This window comes from Pseudophryne corroboree, chromosome 5, assembly GCF_028390025.1.
Source record: "Pseudophryne corroboree isolate aPseCor3 chromosome 5, aPseCor3.hap2, whole genome shotgun sequence".
NCBI classification, from domain to species: domain Eukaryota; kingdom Metazoa; phylum Chordata; class Amphibia; order Anura; family Myobatrachidae; genus Pseudophryne; species Pseudophryne corroboree.
The window spans coordinates 26,933,266-26,948,524 of record NC_086448.1 but is presented as its reverse complement, the minus strand read 5'-3'; the positions used below and the strand labels follow the sequence as shown (position 1 = coordinate 26,948,524).

The 15,259-nt window shown below is 43.1% G+C and overlaps 1 protein-coding gene across 1 annotated transcript; it reads left to right on the top strand.

Moving 5' to 3' along the window:
* Positions 1–556: 556 nt before the first annotated feature.
* On the top strand, positions 557–5,497 carry ARC (activity regulated cytoskeleton associated protein). Its single transcript, XM_063921155.1, has 2 exons — positions 557–4,430; positions 4,752–5,497. The coding sequence occupies exon 1, from the start codon at positions 1,254–1,256 to the stop codon at positions 2,625–2,627; it is 1,374 nt and encodes a 457-aa protein (XP_063777225.1). The 5' UTR covers positions 557–1,253; the 3' UTR covers positions 2,628–4,430; positions 4,752–5,497.
* Positions 5,498–15,259: the final 9,762 nt, after the last annotated feature.

The following is a 15,259-nucleotide window of genomic DNA, read 5'->3' as shown; positions in this document are numbered from 1 at the left end:
CCACTCTTGTGTAAACCTGGGAAGGACAAAGTAGATAAGTGACACATCAAAGTGCCTCATAATGTAAGTTAATGCAGAGGCTAAATATTCTCCCACTTACTATTATGACCCATCATAAAGGTTAATGAGCCTGGGCATGTGTACCCCACTGCAAATGACAGCATATGTATGAATATATTATGTAGGTGTGCAGAAAGAGGGAGGACATTGTCTTCCACCCATCTTGCAAGTGATGAGATGGGACCTTATTTGGCAGGTTTAGACAGGGAAGACGTGCTACATTCCGTGGGAGAGATGTGTCTCCTTGTTATAGCTCAATTACGTGTTTTCTCATTTTCAGCGAGAGAGGGAATTACACATTCTTCCAAAGTAGGAGTGTTCTCAGCCTCCAACGTGTGTCAGCTGAATCACAGGGAGGGGGTATTGAAGTGGCATCCAAATGTTCTGGTTGCCTTGGAGATGGGAGCTCCAGCCAATGAACGCTGCTTGCGTAGTGTGGGGTTTGCTGCTAGCTCACATGTCAGCCTCTGCCACAAACAGTATAAATACTCTGACTGGGAAACTATTCACACAAACTCCAACACAAACAGATAGAAAAGTATTTCTTCTCTACCGCCTTGTGTTCCAAGCGGCTCTCCCGGACCGTTACCTGCCAGCTTGATAGCAATCCACCGACAGAGTTCTACTCTCGAATAAGAAGCTTTTTATCCCCCTCGTTTGCAAGCATTGATATTTCCTCCAAGCCCAACACTGAGACAAGACTTGTTCGAATCTGCGCCGTTGGCACTAAGCTCTACAGAGATTTCCCGGATTTCCCCGGTGAAAGAGAAACAAACAATTCTTCGGAACTTCCGAAAGGACTGGACACTTTTATTTGGGGTGATATCTAACACAGTCTTTTATCTCTTCTTTCTGATATTTGCTAAACTTCTCAAGTAGCAGTGATTGGCTGTACTGGGAACTTTACACTGTTGTGTATTGTTGAATTGTAATATCTAGCTTAAAGGAATCGTGCAAATGTTTATTGATTGTGTTACCACAATGCTTTTAGCCTAATGTTGTAGACAAAGAGGTGGGCAGTAGGTAACCCTTTCCCAAATTTGCTGCCTCAGAGAGTGCATTCTTGCTGGGGATAATTTGAACTACAAAAAGTTTCTGACTGGGCACAGTCTTACATTTTGCAGCCCGAGCGTTGCTACTTTCCAATTGTACCTTAGGTCAATTTCAAGTTTGTTCCTTGGCAAACTCTTGAAATGGCAGCAAGTTTGGCTCTCAATGGGATCGCAGCCCCAGCCCTCTCGGTTCCTGAACAAACTGTGGCTCTTCAAATTGGCACTTGCAGTCCAGCAGAGATGTTGGATCGGGTTAGAAAGACGCAGGTGTACATCCTGTCTGGGGTCTCCAGGCAGGTGGAGAATGAACTGAAAGGGTTCAAGAGGTCAGTGCAGAGGTTAAGTTCCAATATTAATGATCAGTCCCCGGTAGTTGGAATTCAGAGATGGAAACGCTCCATAAAGGCTTGTCTGTTGAGGTGCCAAGGCACCTTGGTCAACTTAGAGAGGTGGGTGAAGAGGGAGATGAACTCATGGAGAGGCGTGTTCTCTCGTTTTGAAAAAATGGTCAGCAAGGACAACTTGTGCAGGACATGTCAGATGGAGGAGAAGCATAGGAGGTCTTTTTATGGAGAGAAAAGTGATAAGGAGAAGGAGGCAGAAGCATCTCAGGAGATAGTTGACCCTTATGCCCCCAGCCCACCATTATCACCTCCACCACCCCCACCTCCCCTACCAGCCCAAACATGCCACCCACACCACTGGGTGGTGATCTCCGTTGACCTTCTCTCATCGCCCGAGTTCGATGCCAAAATGTCAGAGGATCCCCGTGAGTTCCTGGTGAATCTAGAGAAGTACTTTAAGCGCAGTGGGTGGAATGAGAAAATTTGGTTGTCACAAGTAGACAACCATTTGAAGGGCGCAGCCAAAAAGTGGTGGGAGTATAGACAGGAGACAGTAGAAAGTTGGCATGATTTCAAGGTGGCTTTCCTGCAGTACTGTGAAAGGATTTTGGTCAGAGAGGCCATCAAGAGGGACTTAGATCTTCCCCAGAGGCGCTGGGAACCACTAGAGCAGTTTGTATGGAAGAAAAGAGCCCTGTATCACAGGCTTTATGCAGAAGCCAATGAGGAAGAGATGATCCGATACATCATTAGCACTCTGCATCCTGAGATCAGGCGTTTCCTGAAGCCCCCTTTCCCCAAAACCATGGATCAGCTAGTGCAGATGGGAAAAGAAATCCAGTTTGACTTTGAGCAGTCGGAGATGCAGACTCTGAAAGCCTCTTTCTCCGATGAGCAAATTAGCAGCAAACTCAATGTCATTGTCACAAAAGACCCTTACGACAGCAACAACTTAAAAGACCCTTACGACAGCAATAACATTAAAGACCCTTACGACACCAATAACATTAGTGACCCTTACGACAGCAATAACATTAGTGACCCTTACGACAGCAACAACACTAGTGACCCTTACGACAGCAATAACATTAAAGACCCTTACGACAGCAATAACATTAAAGACCCTTACGACAGCACCAGCATTTGCACAGAGAAAACCGAATTTGAGTAGAAAAGTTTCCTGGGATGTGTTGGGAAAATGTTGATCAATCTCTGCTGAGATATGGATGCTCTTGAATGAAATACACCTTTGAGACATTACATTAGACAGTGAGTTTAGTCTGAGTGCATTGAGAAATACTCTAGTCATTTTGCAAGTGTGTTCCCTGCATGGTGCAGAGACACAAAGAAAGTTGCAACGAAGACGAGTGACAATGCTATTAGACAGTATAAAGTTTGGGACAGGGTCTAGATGTTTATCACACCATCCTAGTTTAGTTATGGCAATGCTGATATAGCACTTACAATACAAGGTAATCTTTTTGCAATACATTTTTGCTACTTTTGTTTTGTTAAAGCAGAAAACTACATTTAAAGTTTCATAACATGGTATTTAACATTACAGCTGAACTAATGACTTATTTCAGACCTAAGCATCTTGCTGCAATACACTCGGTGCAGCTGAGGTTGTAGCGGATGTACAGGACACATTGCCCTATATCTAGCCTGAAAGTAAACGGTAGTTGCTTTTAAAAGGACCCCATATAGTAAATGGAGCTTGGTTAAAGTTTGTGAATTTGTCGCCAGAATCTGGTGTCACAAATTTGGGTGCATTGTATAGTACATTGCAGGTTATTATCTGAGCAGGCACCCAGTGAGAGCATTTACTGTATGTCTGGGACTGTTTAAATGATCTTCTGCCTTCTCCCTTTACATTTCAGGGTAAATGGCAAAAGGAAGAATGTTCACCGTTTGTTCAGTTTTAAGAGCATTATTTTTACATACTGTATATAATGAATATGTAAATAAAGGGGGGGAAAGTATTTTTGATATTTATCAAATGTCATCTACTTAAAGATTCTTATTGTACATATGATAAACGCAATATACAGTATTGTACATACAGTAGAGAAATGAAACAAAACTTAAAGTGCATGACGACTTTGTAAAATAACTTTGCATTTTACCACAAAAGCAATAGTGTACTTCTACTATTTCATATCTCAAGAAGTAATCACCGTGTACCAATGTTACAGATATTGTAAATTTTCTTACTATCACCTTTGAAACTGTCATGTGGTCTCAGTTGTAAATATGATACTTCCGGTGTTTTAGACACAGGTACAATATATATGTGTGAGATCATGGTAGCATTTTTTTTCTAAAGCAATGTCAAACCAAAATATATGAATGTCACCTGAAGTTAGGTCAGTTCTAGAACTTCACAAATGCAAGTCTCTACCTGGACACTGATAAAAAAAAAAAACTGGATTATGCATTCACTGTATGTTTGTGGACATTTCAACTCCTTCACTAAGTTCAAATTCAACGGTTCCAGTGGATGGTTCCATGAGATTCTTTAAGAATTTAGGATGTTACGCCAATTCAGCAACCCATGTTCTGTAACTACACCGAACCCGCTCATCTCTACTACAAAGTAGATATGAATGGCATGAAATCTTGGCTAGGCCAACTATTGACATTATTTGAACCGCTCTGTCATATCAAAAGGACAATGTGGAATGTAGGACTCAGTCAACTTCACTCAGGAATATCTACGACCTTCAGGAGTTCTTGACAATCATGACAGTTGTAGTCACATCAAGGCCACCTTCTTATTGGCTCAGGAGCCCAGTCTGTCTATGTTGGGTTCTTATGGAGAAAACACTACAACACGCTGGATGAGCAACCAGTGAAGGCCTCGCCCCAGTGCTTCACCCACCTGAGGCCAATTAGTGGGTCCACCTTCTTCTGCAACACCTGAAGCCCATGGACATCCAGGGTCGATGGAGAAAGAGGCCCGCAGTCTAACAATGTAAGTACATTTGTGAAATCATTGACAGTGGCAGATTTACAGAATGTGTATAAGTCCATAATTTATGTTCTACTATTTCAGTTCTCCTATTAAAATGTATTTCTATGGAGTTAGGGACTGCATTTTGCAGGACCTATCTAGTGCACCCAATCTACACAATTTGGTTGTGCAGAAGATATTGCATAGCAGATAATCCATATACTGTAGTTAATTAATGTGAAATGCAGATGGTCCTAAGTCAAAGTATGTCACTTTTCTCTTTGTTTAACCTGTTTGAGTAATTCCCAAATACTTATCTCTATTCATTTATTTTCTTTCCAGATAGCAGAACAAAGAGCTACCATTGGGTTCGGTTTCCCTGCACATCAAGGACATTTGTGCCACCATGTGTCCTGCCCATCTCTGGTCTTCTGACCCAAAGCTTCAGATAATTATGGTCACCAGCCACCAGATACCAAGTGACCCACCTGGAAGAGATTCCCCGACAGTTACTCCTGTGTGCTCATGTCATCCACTTTAGATATTAAAAAATATTGAACTTGAGAAACTTATGAGGAACGTTGACAACAAAGACTATGAATGGACAGCTGATAAAAATGAAACAGTAGCAATTTTGCCTATATTCTCTACTGTCCTTCACCACCCTCAGACCTCAAATAAGGTCCTTCTCGCACCTCGTAAGATTGCAGGACATACTTACTATTGCTCAAATGTATTTCATCTAAGTGTTTCCTATTTATACAGCAGGGAAGACTGAATGTCATTGCTTGTAATGTCACCTTCTTATTACCTCAATGATAACGAACCAGAATGTATCCCTGAAAAAACAAAATGACAAGGATGGTACTTTTTTATGGAAAAAAGTGACCTTAGACTGAAAGCCTTATCAGGTGGATAACAAGATGAGACCGATTCCATGTTTTATATGAAATATCACAGTTTTGTCTATAATGTTTGAAAGCACATTGCGTTTTATCCAAAGAGATCGTGTAATGATTACAAAAGCCATATTGTGTCAATGTACAAATGATTGTTTGTTAATAAAATGCTAAATACACTGTATGAAAGTTATTCTTGATGTCTTTGTGGGAAAGCGGAGCAGCGTCAGTGCAGCCAGTATAGAAAGCAAGACAAGTCACTGCACAGTCACTGGTTCCGGCAGCACCATATAAGGGCACCACGGAAGACTGTATCTCAGAGATCAATGGGAGAGATGAAACCCTGGCCCTCGGTGATGCTGCCGGTACTAAATTTAGCCAAGTCAATTAATAGGGAAGCAGTCATTGTTCACCTGTCAGCAGCTGCATCCCAACATCAGTCATGAAAAGGCTCCGACGAGCCTAACAGCGACTGCAAACAAGACTTTGCTTTCTGTCACCTGCTGCGCCCTGACAAAGGGGGAAAATTGCTGTCATTATCCCCACAAAGGAATGCTTAAAGTCAGACAAAAAGCAGGGATCTGTGAATGCACCAGAGCGATGAAAAGGGAGAGAGAGGGAAGAAAAACATGTGACTCATAGACATGCTATTGACTAAAGTAATTAATAAAATAATATCGCTGCCTGGGTTCTTCTCAATAGACCGCGGCTCCGTTTTATACACCGCAGAAATGCACTAACATGACTGCAGTCTGCTCTTCCTCGCTTATGGGGGGAGGCATTGTCTCCAAAGCACAAATATCATATAAAGTGTTTCATCATCTCAACAGTGTGTACTGTATACCCACAGGAAAGGTCAGTGGTATACTGTCATTATGTATATGTAGATGACCCCTACTGTATACCCACAGGAAAGGTCAATGATATACTGTCATTATGTATATGTAGATGACCCCACTATATACCCACAGGAAAGGTCAATGGTATACTGTCATCATGTATATGTAGATGACCCCCTACTGTATACCAACAGGAAGGGTCAATGGTATACTGTCATTATGTATATGTAGATGACCCCTACTGTATACCCACAGGAAAGGTCAATGGTATACTGTCATCATGTATATGTAGATGACCCCCTACTGTATACCAACAGGAAAGGTCAATGATATACTGTCATTATGTATATGTAGATGACCCCACTATATACACACAGGAAGGGTCAATGGTAGACTGTCATTATGTATATGTAGATGGCCCCTACTGTATACCCACAGGAAAGGTCAATGGTATACTGTCATTATGTATATGTAGATGGCCCCTACTGTATACCCATAGGAAAGGTCAATGGTATACTGTCATTATGTATATGTAGATGACCCCCTACTGTATACCCACAGGAAAGGTCAATGGTATACTGTCATTATGTATATGTAGATGACCCCTACTGTATACCCACAGGAAAGGTCAATGGTATACTGTCATTATGTATATGTAGATGACCCCCACTGTATACCCACAGGAAGGGTCAATGGTATACTGTCATTATGTATATGTAGATGGCCCCTACTGTATACCCACAGGAAAGGTCAATGGTATAGTGTCATTATGTATATGTAGATGACCCCTACTGTATACCCACAGGAAGGGTCAATGGTATACTGTCATTATGTATATGTAGATGACCCCCTACTGTATACCCACAGGCAGTGTCAATGGTATACTGTCATTATGTATATGTAGATGGCCCCTACTGTATACCCACAGGAAAGGTCAATGGTATAGTGTCATTATGTATATGTAGATGACCCCTACTGTATACCCACAGGAAGGGTCAATGGTATACTGTCATTATGTATATGTAGATGACCCCCTACTGTATACCCACAGGCAGTGTCAATGGTATACTGTCATTATGTATATGTAGATGACCCCTACTGTATACCCACAGGAAAGGTCAGTGGTATACTGTCATTATGTATATGTAGATGACCCCTACTGTATACCCACAGGAAAGGTCAATGGTATACTGTCATTATGTATATGTAGATGACCCCTACTGTATACCCACAGGAAAGGTCAATGGTATACTGTCATTATGTATATGTAGATGGCCCCTACTGTATACACATAGGAAAGGTCAATGGTATGATGTCATTATGTATATGTAGATGACCCCTACTGTATACCCACAGGAAAGGTCAATGGTATACTGTCATTATGTATATGTAGATGACCCCTACTGTATACCCACAGGAAAGGTCAATGGTATACTGTCATTATGTATATGTAGATGACCCCTACTGTATACCCACAGGAAAGGTCAATGGTATACTGTCATTATGTATATGTAGATGACCCCTACGGTATACCCACAGGAAAGGTCAATGGTATGCTGTCATTATGTATATGTAGATGACCCCTACTGTATACCCACAGGAAAGGTCAATGGTATACTGTCATTATGTATATGTAGATGACCCCTACTGTATACCCACAGGAAAGGTCAATGGTATACTGTCATTATGTATATGTAGATGACCCCTACGGTATACCCACAGGAAAGGTCAGTGGTATACTGTCATTATGTATATGTAGATGACCCCTACTGTATACCCACAGGAAAGGTCAATGGTATACTGTCATTATGTATATGTAGATGACCCCTACTGTATATCCACAGGAAAGGTCAATGGTATACTGTCATTATGTATATGTAGATGACCCCTACTGTATATCCACAGGAAAGGTCAATGGTATACTGTCATTATGTATATGTAGATGGCCCCTACTGTATACCCATAGGAAAGGTCAATGGTATACTGTCATTATGTATATGTAGATGACCCCCTACTGTATACCCACAGGAAAGGTCAATGGTATACTGTCATTATGTATATGTAGATGACCCCCTACTGTATACCCATAGGAAAGGTCAATGGTATAGTGTCATTATGTATATGTAGATGACCCCCTACTGTATACCCACAGGCAGTGTCAATGGTATACTGTCATTATGTATATGTAGATGACCCCTACTGTATACCCACAGGAAAGGTCAGTGGTATACTGTCATTATGTATATGTAGATGACCCCTACTGTATACCCACAGGAAAGGTCAATGGTATACTGTCATTATGTATATGTAGATGACCCCTACTGTATACCCACAGGAAAGGTCAATGGTATACTGTCATTATGTATATGTAGATGGCCCCTACTGTATACCCACAGGAAAGGTCAATGGTATACTGTCATTATGTATATGTAGATGACCCCTACTGTATACCCACAGGAAAGGTCAATGGTATACTGTCATTATGTATATGTAGATGGCCCCTACTGTATACCCACAGGAAAGGTCAATGGTATACTGTCATTATGTATATGTAGATGACCCCTACTGTATACCCACAGGAAAGGTCAATGGTATACTGTCATTATGTATATGTAGATGGCCCCTACTGTATACCCATAGGAAAGGTCAATGGTATGATGTCATTCTGTATATGTAGATGACCCCTACTGTATACCCACAGGAAAGGTCAATGGTATACTGTCATTATGTATATGTAGATGACCCCTGCTGTATACCCACAGGAAAGGTCAATGGTATACTGTCATTATGTATATGTAGATGACCCCTACTGTATACCCACAGGAAAGGTCAATGGTATACTGTCATTATGTATATGTAGATGACCCCTACGGTATACCCACAGAAAAGGTCAATGGTATGCTGTCATTATGTATATGTAGATGACCCCTACTGTATACCCACAGGAAAGGTCAATGGTATACTGTCATTATGTATATGTAGATGACCCCTACTGTATACCCACAGGAAAGGTCAATGGTATACTGTCATTGTGTATATGTAGATGACCCCTACTGTATACCCACAGGAAAGGTCAATGGTATACTGTCATTATGTATATGTAGATGACCCCTACGGTATACCCACAGGAAAGGTCAGTGGTATACTGTCATTATGTATATGTAGATGACCCCTACTGTATACCCACAGGAAAGGTCAATGGTATACTGTCATTATGTATATGTAGATGACCCCTACTGTATACCCACAGGAAAGGTCAATGGTATACTGTCATTATGTATATGTAGATGGCCCCTACTGTATACCCACAGGAAAGGTCAATGGTATACTGTCATTATGTATATGTAGATGACCCCCTACTGTATACCCACAGGAAAGGTCAGTGGTATAGTCATTATGTATATGTAGATGACCCCCTACTGTATACCCACAGGAAAGGTCAATGGTATACTGTCATTATGTATATGTAGATGGCCCCTACTGTATACCCACAGGAAAGGTCAATGGTATACTGTCATTATGTATATGTTGATGACCCCCTACTGTATACCCACAGGAAGGGTCAATGGTATACTGTCATTATGTATATGTAGATGACCCCTACTGTATACCCACAGGAAAGGTCAATGGTATACTGTCATTATGTATATGTAGATGACCCCTACTGTATACCCACAGGAAAGGTCAATGGTATACTGTCATTATGTATATGTAGATAGCCCCACCCCCTCCCGTAGGACAACACAACTGCACAAGGTATAAGCATGGGGAGCCAGTGAAACAAAACAGTTGTAGAATTGGAATACATATGAAATGCCGGCGGTCGGGATGTCGGCAGTCACATGACAGCGGCATCCCAACACTGAAGATCCCAACAACGGACGGGTTATTTATACCTTCCCCTGTCCCCTACCATAACCCTCAGGGGGTGGAAGCTTTGGTTAACCACCCCCCAGTACCTAACCCTAATGCCCCCTAATGCTTAAGCCTACCCCTCCACCCCCTGGGCCCTAACCCTGAACCCCCATACTCTCCTTCGGGATGTTAGCTGTTGGTGATCCGGTGCAAATCTCCTGAGTAGTGTCGGGATTCTGGTGTCGGTCACATGACCGCCGGCATACTGAATGCATCCCCTGGAATTAACCATGTAGTAAAATAATTAAGTATTTGGAGCAAATTCTTGGCAAAGCAAAAAAGAGCAGGTACTGTAACTGCACCTGTGTTACACCATGCTGCACTGCAGGAGGGGCAGATGTAACATGTGCAGAGAGAACTGGGTAACACCATGCTGCACTGCAGGAGGGGCAGATGTAACATGTGCAGAGAGAACTGGGTAACACCATGCTGCACTGCAGGAGGGGCAGATGTAACATGTGCAGAGAGAACTGGGTAACACCATGCTGCACTGGCAGATGTAACATGTGCAGAGAGAACTGGGTAACACCATGCTGCACTGCAGGAGGGGCAGATGTAACATGTGCAGCGAGAACTGGGTAACAGCATGCTGTGTTGCAGGTGGGGCAGATGTAACATGTGCAGAGAGATTTGGGTTACACCATGCTGCACTGCAGGTGGGGCAGATGTAACATGTGCAGAGAGACCTGGGTTACACCATGTTGCACTGCAGGAGAGGCAGATGTAACATGTGCAGAGAGTCCTGGGTAACACCATGCTGCACTGCAGGTGGGGCAGATGTAACATGTGCAGAGAGAGTTAGATTTGGGAATACGTGTAACTCTGTGTAGTGTATGAGGGCTATATGCAGAAGCAGACATTATTATTAGCCTGTATGGTAAATAAATACATGTATTACTATTTGCACCACCTGTAGCGCAGAATGGTTTGGTCCAGGTGCTGGTGCTTGCTTTTATTGCTGTGCTCAGAACCACCCCCTTGGCATTACATTTGTTACTATATTCAGGAGCAGATTTAACAATGAGGGATATTCTTGTTATCACTCGTCGTTACTAATCTTAAATGATGCTCCAGCCAATCAGCTCCTGTCATTTTTGAAACACATGACAATTAGGAGCTGATTGCTTGCAGCACCATTTAAGATAAGCCGGGTCGCATCCGGGATTTTGTACACAGATCAAACCCAGATGCGACCCGGCTGAGACCCCTTTCAAACTGGCGGCCAAACCCTTATTGCCAGGTCGGCGTCATCACTGCACACAGGTGCACAGTCGGCACTTGGAGATGAGATTCATCTCCAAACACCGACTCTTCCTATGCTGTGATTGGATCGGCACGGGTTACCCGTTTACACTGAGCCTTTACCCACGTCCATCCCAGAAAAAACTACGTACTAATCCAGGGAGTCTCCGTGACTATCAGGAAGAGCTGGCAAGTACTACAGTATATGGGCTTTTCCATGCACATGATATAATGTTGCCACAGAAGAGGAGGCTAGGGACCGAAATCCGGGTGCGGATGCAGCTGGAACCTGTCCAAGCAGCAGGGTGTCCCTCTAGGTACTTCCCGAACTGGAGACAGGTGCTGCCTCCGTGTCTTTGCCCGCAGGGCAGTGTCACCAGTTGCACCGACCTCGGTGAAGTACAGTGCTGGCTGTTTAATGTTGGCAGAAGCAAAACATATTTTCTATCCACCCGGACGAGGAACAGGCAGAAACATCCGGAGTAAATGAATGACACTGAGGGTCCTGAAATAGCGCGCGTGTGCTGTAACTGATCGCAGCCCGTCGTGCGTGAGCTTTGCACAGTTTTAATAATACATATACGGAGATGCAGAAACTTTGTGACACCATACACATAAAAGATAAAAATGAACAGTAGGTGTTTCCATCCGAGGGGGGTGTCCTATTAGCTGCAATAATGCGACCCGCGATGGCGGCTCAGGTTATCGCTCCTATCTCATGAAAAATCGGTTTATTGCAGACTGCGCGCTCCCGTTTATCGCACCTATCCTATTCCAAAATGACCATAACGGGATTTGCGCGATAATTCTAGCCGGCAAAACCAGAGGTAAGTAGAGGAGGAAATGGGGAAATCTGCCTGTACCCCCCAAAAATCCAAACTAATAGAGGAAAACATTACAGAAGTCTATTAGTGGCCAGAATAAAACTATTGGGTGTAATTAAATTGGATCAGATGGCTGTTATATGCATTTTTTTTTAAATGGGGAAAAATTATAGAAAGCAATCTTTTTTTTTTAACAAAATAAGTGCTCTCATTAAATTTGGGGTACATAAAAATGGGTATTAGTATATATTTGGGTCATTTTAGGGGACTTAGTGGAAACAGACTGATTACTCCCACCTGCAAAACTAAAAACACTTGTCCCACTCATAAAGCACCCCAATATACCTGTCCCATACCTTGCACTGGAAAAGGTAGAGGGCGCCCCACCGCCTGCCAACCCCCCCATGCTCCTCCCGCTATACTGCGGACCCCTGTACAGGCAGCCGCAAAACAGGAGGACGAGAAGTAGACTCTGAATCTGTGCGGTGTAATCTGAATTGGTATTATTCTGTGGCCACGCCCCTATATTTTTGTTGCGCACTTTCTTCGTCCACTGTCCTTATTTTAAACATGGGGGGCACCCGAAGGAACCTTTTGCCCTGAGCTCCACAAGGTCTAGAACCGGTCCTATCACCAATTTTTAAATATTTGTTCTTTTCAAATGTAACATGCACCCAATTCAGTACAGGGGAGGGGGCACCGAAACATACCCCTGCTCCGGGCACCATGGCGCCTAGCTACACCTCTGCATTTTATTTATTGTATTGCTTTAAAAAAGTATTCAGTAGATCAGCACAATTGTCACATGGAGTCAGGGGGGTGACCTGCGGCAGAACGGAGCATCTCCTGGGATCCTGTCAATCTTGCGCAATGCTGGAAGCGCACATTACTGTATATTCCAGAAGGCCAATATTGCTGATTTTCTAGGCGCCTCTATGGGGTGTGAGGCAAAATCTGTTGATGGGTGAGATGCGCTGTTCCGGAAACGCACACCGAGGCCATTGCGCAGAATTAAATCTTCTTCATAATGTCCAAATAACTCGTAATCTTCTAATGCAGTCCCCTCTCAGAACTGTTAGTAGTGTACGTCTCTAAAGATAGGTTGTGATGCAAGACATTTTGGTGACACTGTCTGTATAGTACATAAGAGATATATAGCAGGGGTAGGCAACCTGAGGTACTCTAGCTGCTGTGGAACTACACATGCCAGCATGCCCTGCCACCGTTTTAGCATTCCCTAACAGCAAAACATTGGCAGGGCATACTGGGTGGTGTAGTTCCTTAGCAGCTGGAGTGACATAGGTTACCTATCCCAGCAGAGCCGGTCTTAGGCATAGGCAAACTAGGCAAATGCCTAGGGCATTTGGTATGCTTAGGGGCACCAGCAGCTTCTGCTGATTAAAATGATATGCGGCATGCCTATATTCTGTGTGTGTTCCTGGAAATCACTGTAATGTAGCATTTCGTATGCAGATACAGTCGCACACAGAATATAGGCATGCTGCATATCATTGTAATCAGCAGAAGCTGCTTGTGCATCCTAGCCACATAGTAATGCAAATAAGATGCATTTTCCTAAACAAAAGGTGCCCGACGTTAGCAGAGCTGCCAGCTGACTCATGCCAGGCATCTACTCCAGAACTAGTGGCGGTGCTAGGGGGCACCAGCCAAAATCTTGCCTAGGGCATCATATTGGTTAGGGCCGGCTCTGTATCCCAGATATATGGTATAGTACAGCATACAGTAGATGACGATACCATGGAATAAGACTTTAGGGCGGACGCAGAGTTGGTAGAAAAAATGGAAAAAGAATAATACATTTTTTTTTGAAAGTGCAGCAAAAATAGAGTACAGTATACCGCCATGCAAAGACGTACACATCTCCAGGTGCCAACGCCTTCTGATCAGCAGCAAATACGCTTGTTTTACATCATCATCATCATCAGCATGTTACTGCTCCTGTTCCGTGTCATGTGCCAACGATAAGCCTTCTAACAGACGTATATATGCGCACGTAGGCTGGCGTGCTTAAGCGCCATTTGCAGAAAGTCGCCATTACCGTACCTGGGTTATGTTGTAATGCCCCATTCCAGCTCTCCTGTCCTATAGGGATGTAGATATTAGATGCAAGCCTGCATGCACTCTCCTTCCAAACATACGCAGAGCAAAATATCGCTACGCAGACAGGGGAGACGCTCGCTCCGTATAATGCCTCCGCCTCTTTATATACAGTATATTATCGTATAAAACTAAAGGGTCTATTTACTAAACCTTGGATGAAGATAAAGTGGATGAAAAAAAGGTGCCAGCCAATCAGCTCCTACAGTAACTGCCATGTTACAGGCTGGGTTTGAAAAATGACAGGAGCTGATTGGCTGGTACTTTATCTGTGTCCACTTTACCCTATCCAAAGCTTAGTAAATAGACCCCAAAAATACTCCAGCAACACTTCTCTCAGCTTCTTATGAACGTAAAAATGATTGCTGCAATAATTGAACATCTGTGTAATTTTGATAAAAAGTCTGTGCCAGGCAGGTCTGCAAGTGGCACAACGCAAAGACAGAGACCTGCCGGTGTAATGTATTCTCAGCGCAGCTAATCTCACATACAGTACAATCCTACTGTACCGTCAGGCCTTCCAGTATTGTACTGATAATTCCCACCGTGTTACAGCACTTCCTTCTCAGGGGTAAATTTACTAAGATGGGAGTTCTATTTAAGATAGGATGTTGCCCATAGCAACCAATCAGATTTCAGGTATTATCTTCTAGAACAGTGATGGCTAACCTTGACACTCCAGCTGTTGCTGAACTACATATCCCAGCATGCCCTGCTACAGTTTTGTTATTTGGCAATGCTAAAACTGATTCAGGGCATGCTGGTATGTGTAGTTCAACAACAGCTGGAGTGTCAAGGTTAGCCATCCCTGTTCTAGAAGGTGCTAGATAAATGAGAAGTAGAATCTGATTGGTTGCTATGGGCAACATCCTATCTTAAATAGAACTTCCATCTTAGTAAATTTACCCCTCAGTATTCCGCTTCCTCCATCTCTTACTGTCCGTACGCAGTAGTGAGGGAAATCTGTGTACAACACACTACTGCAGCAGATACAGCGAAATCATTGTGTACTC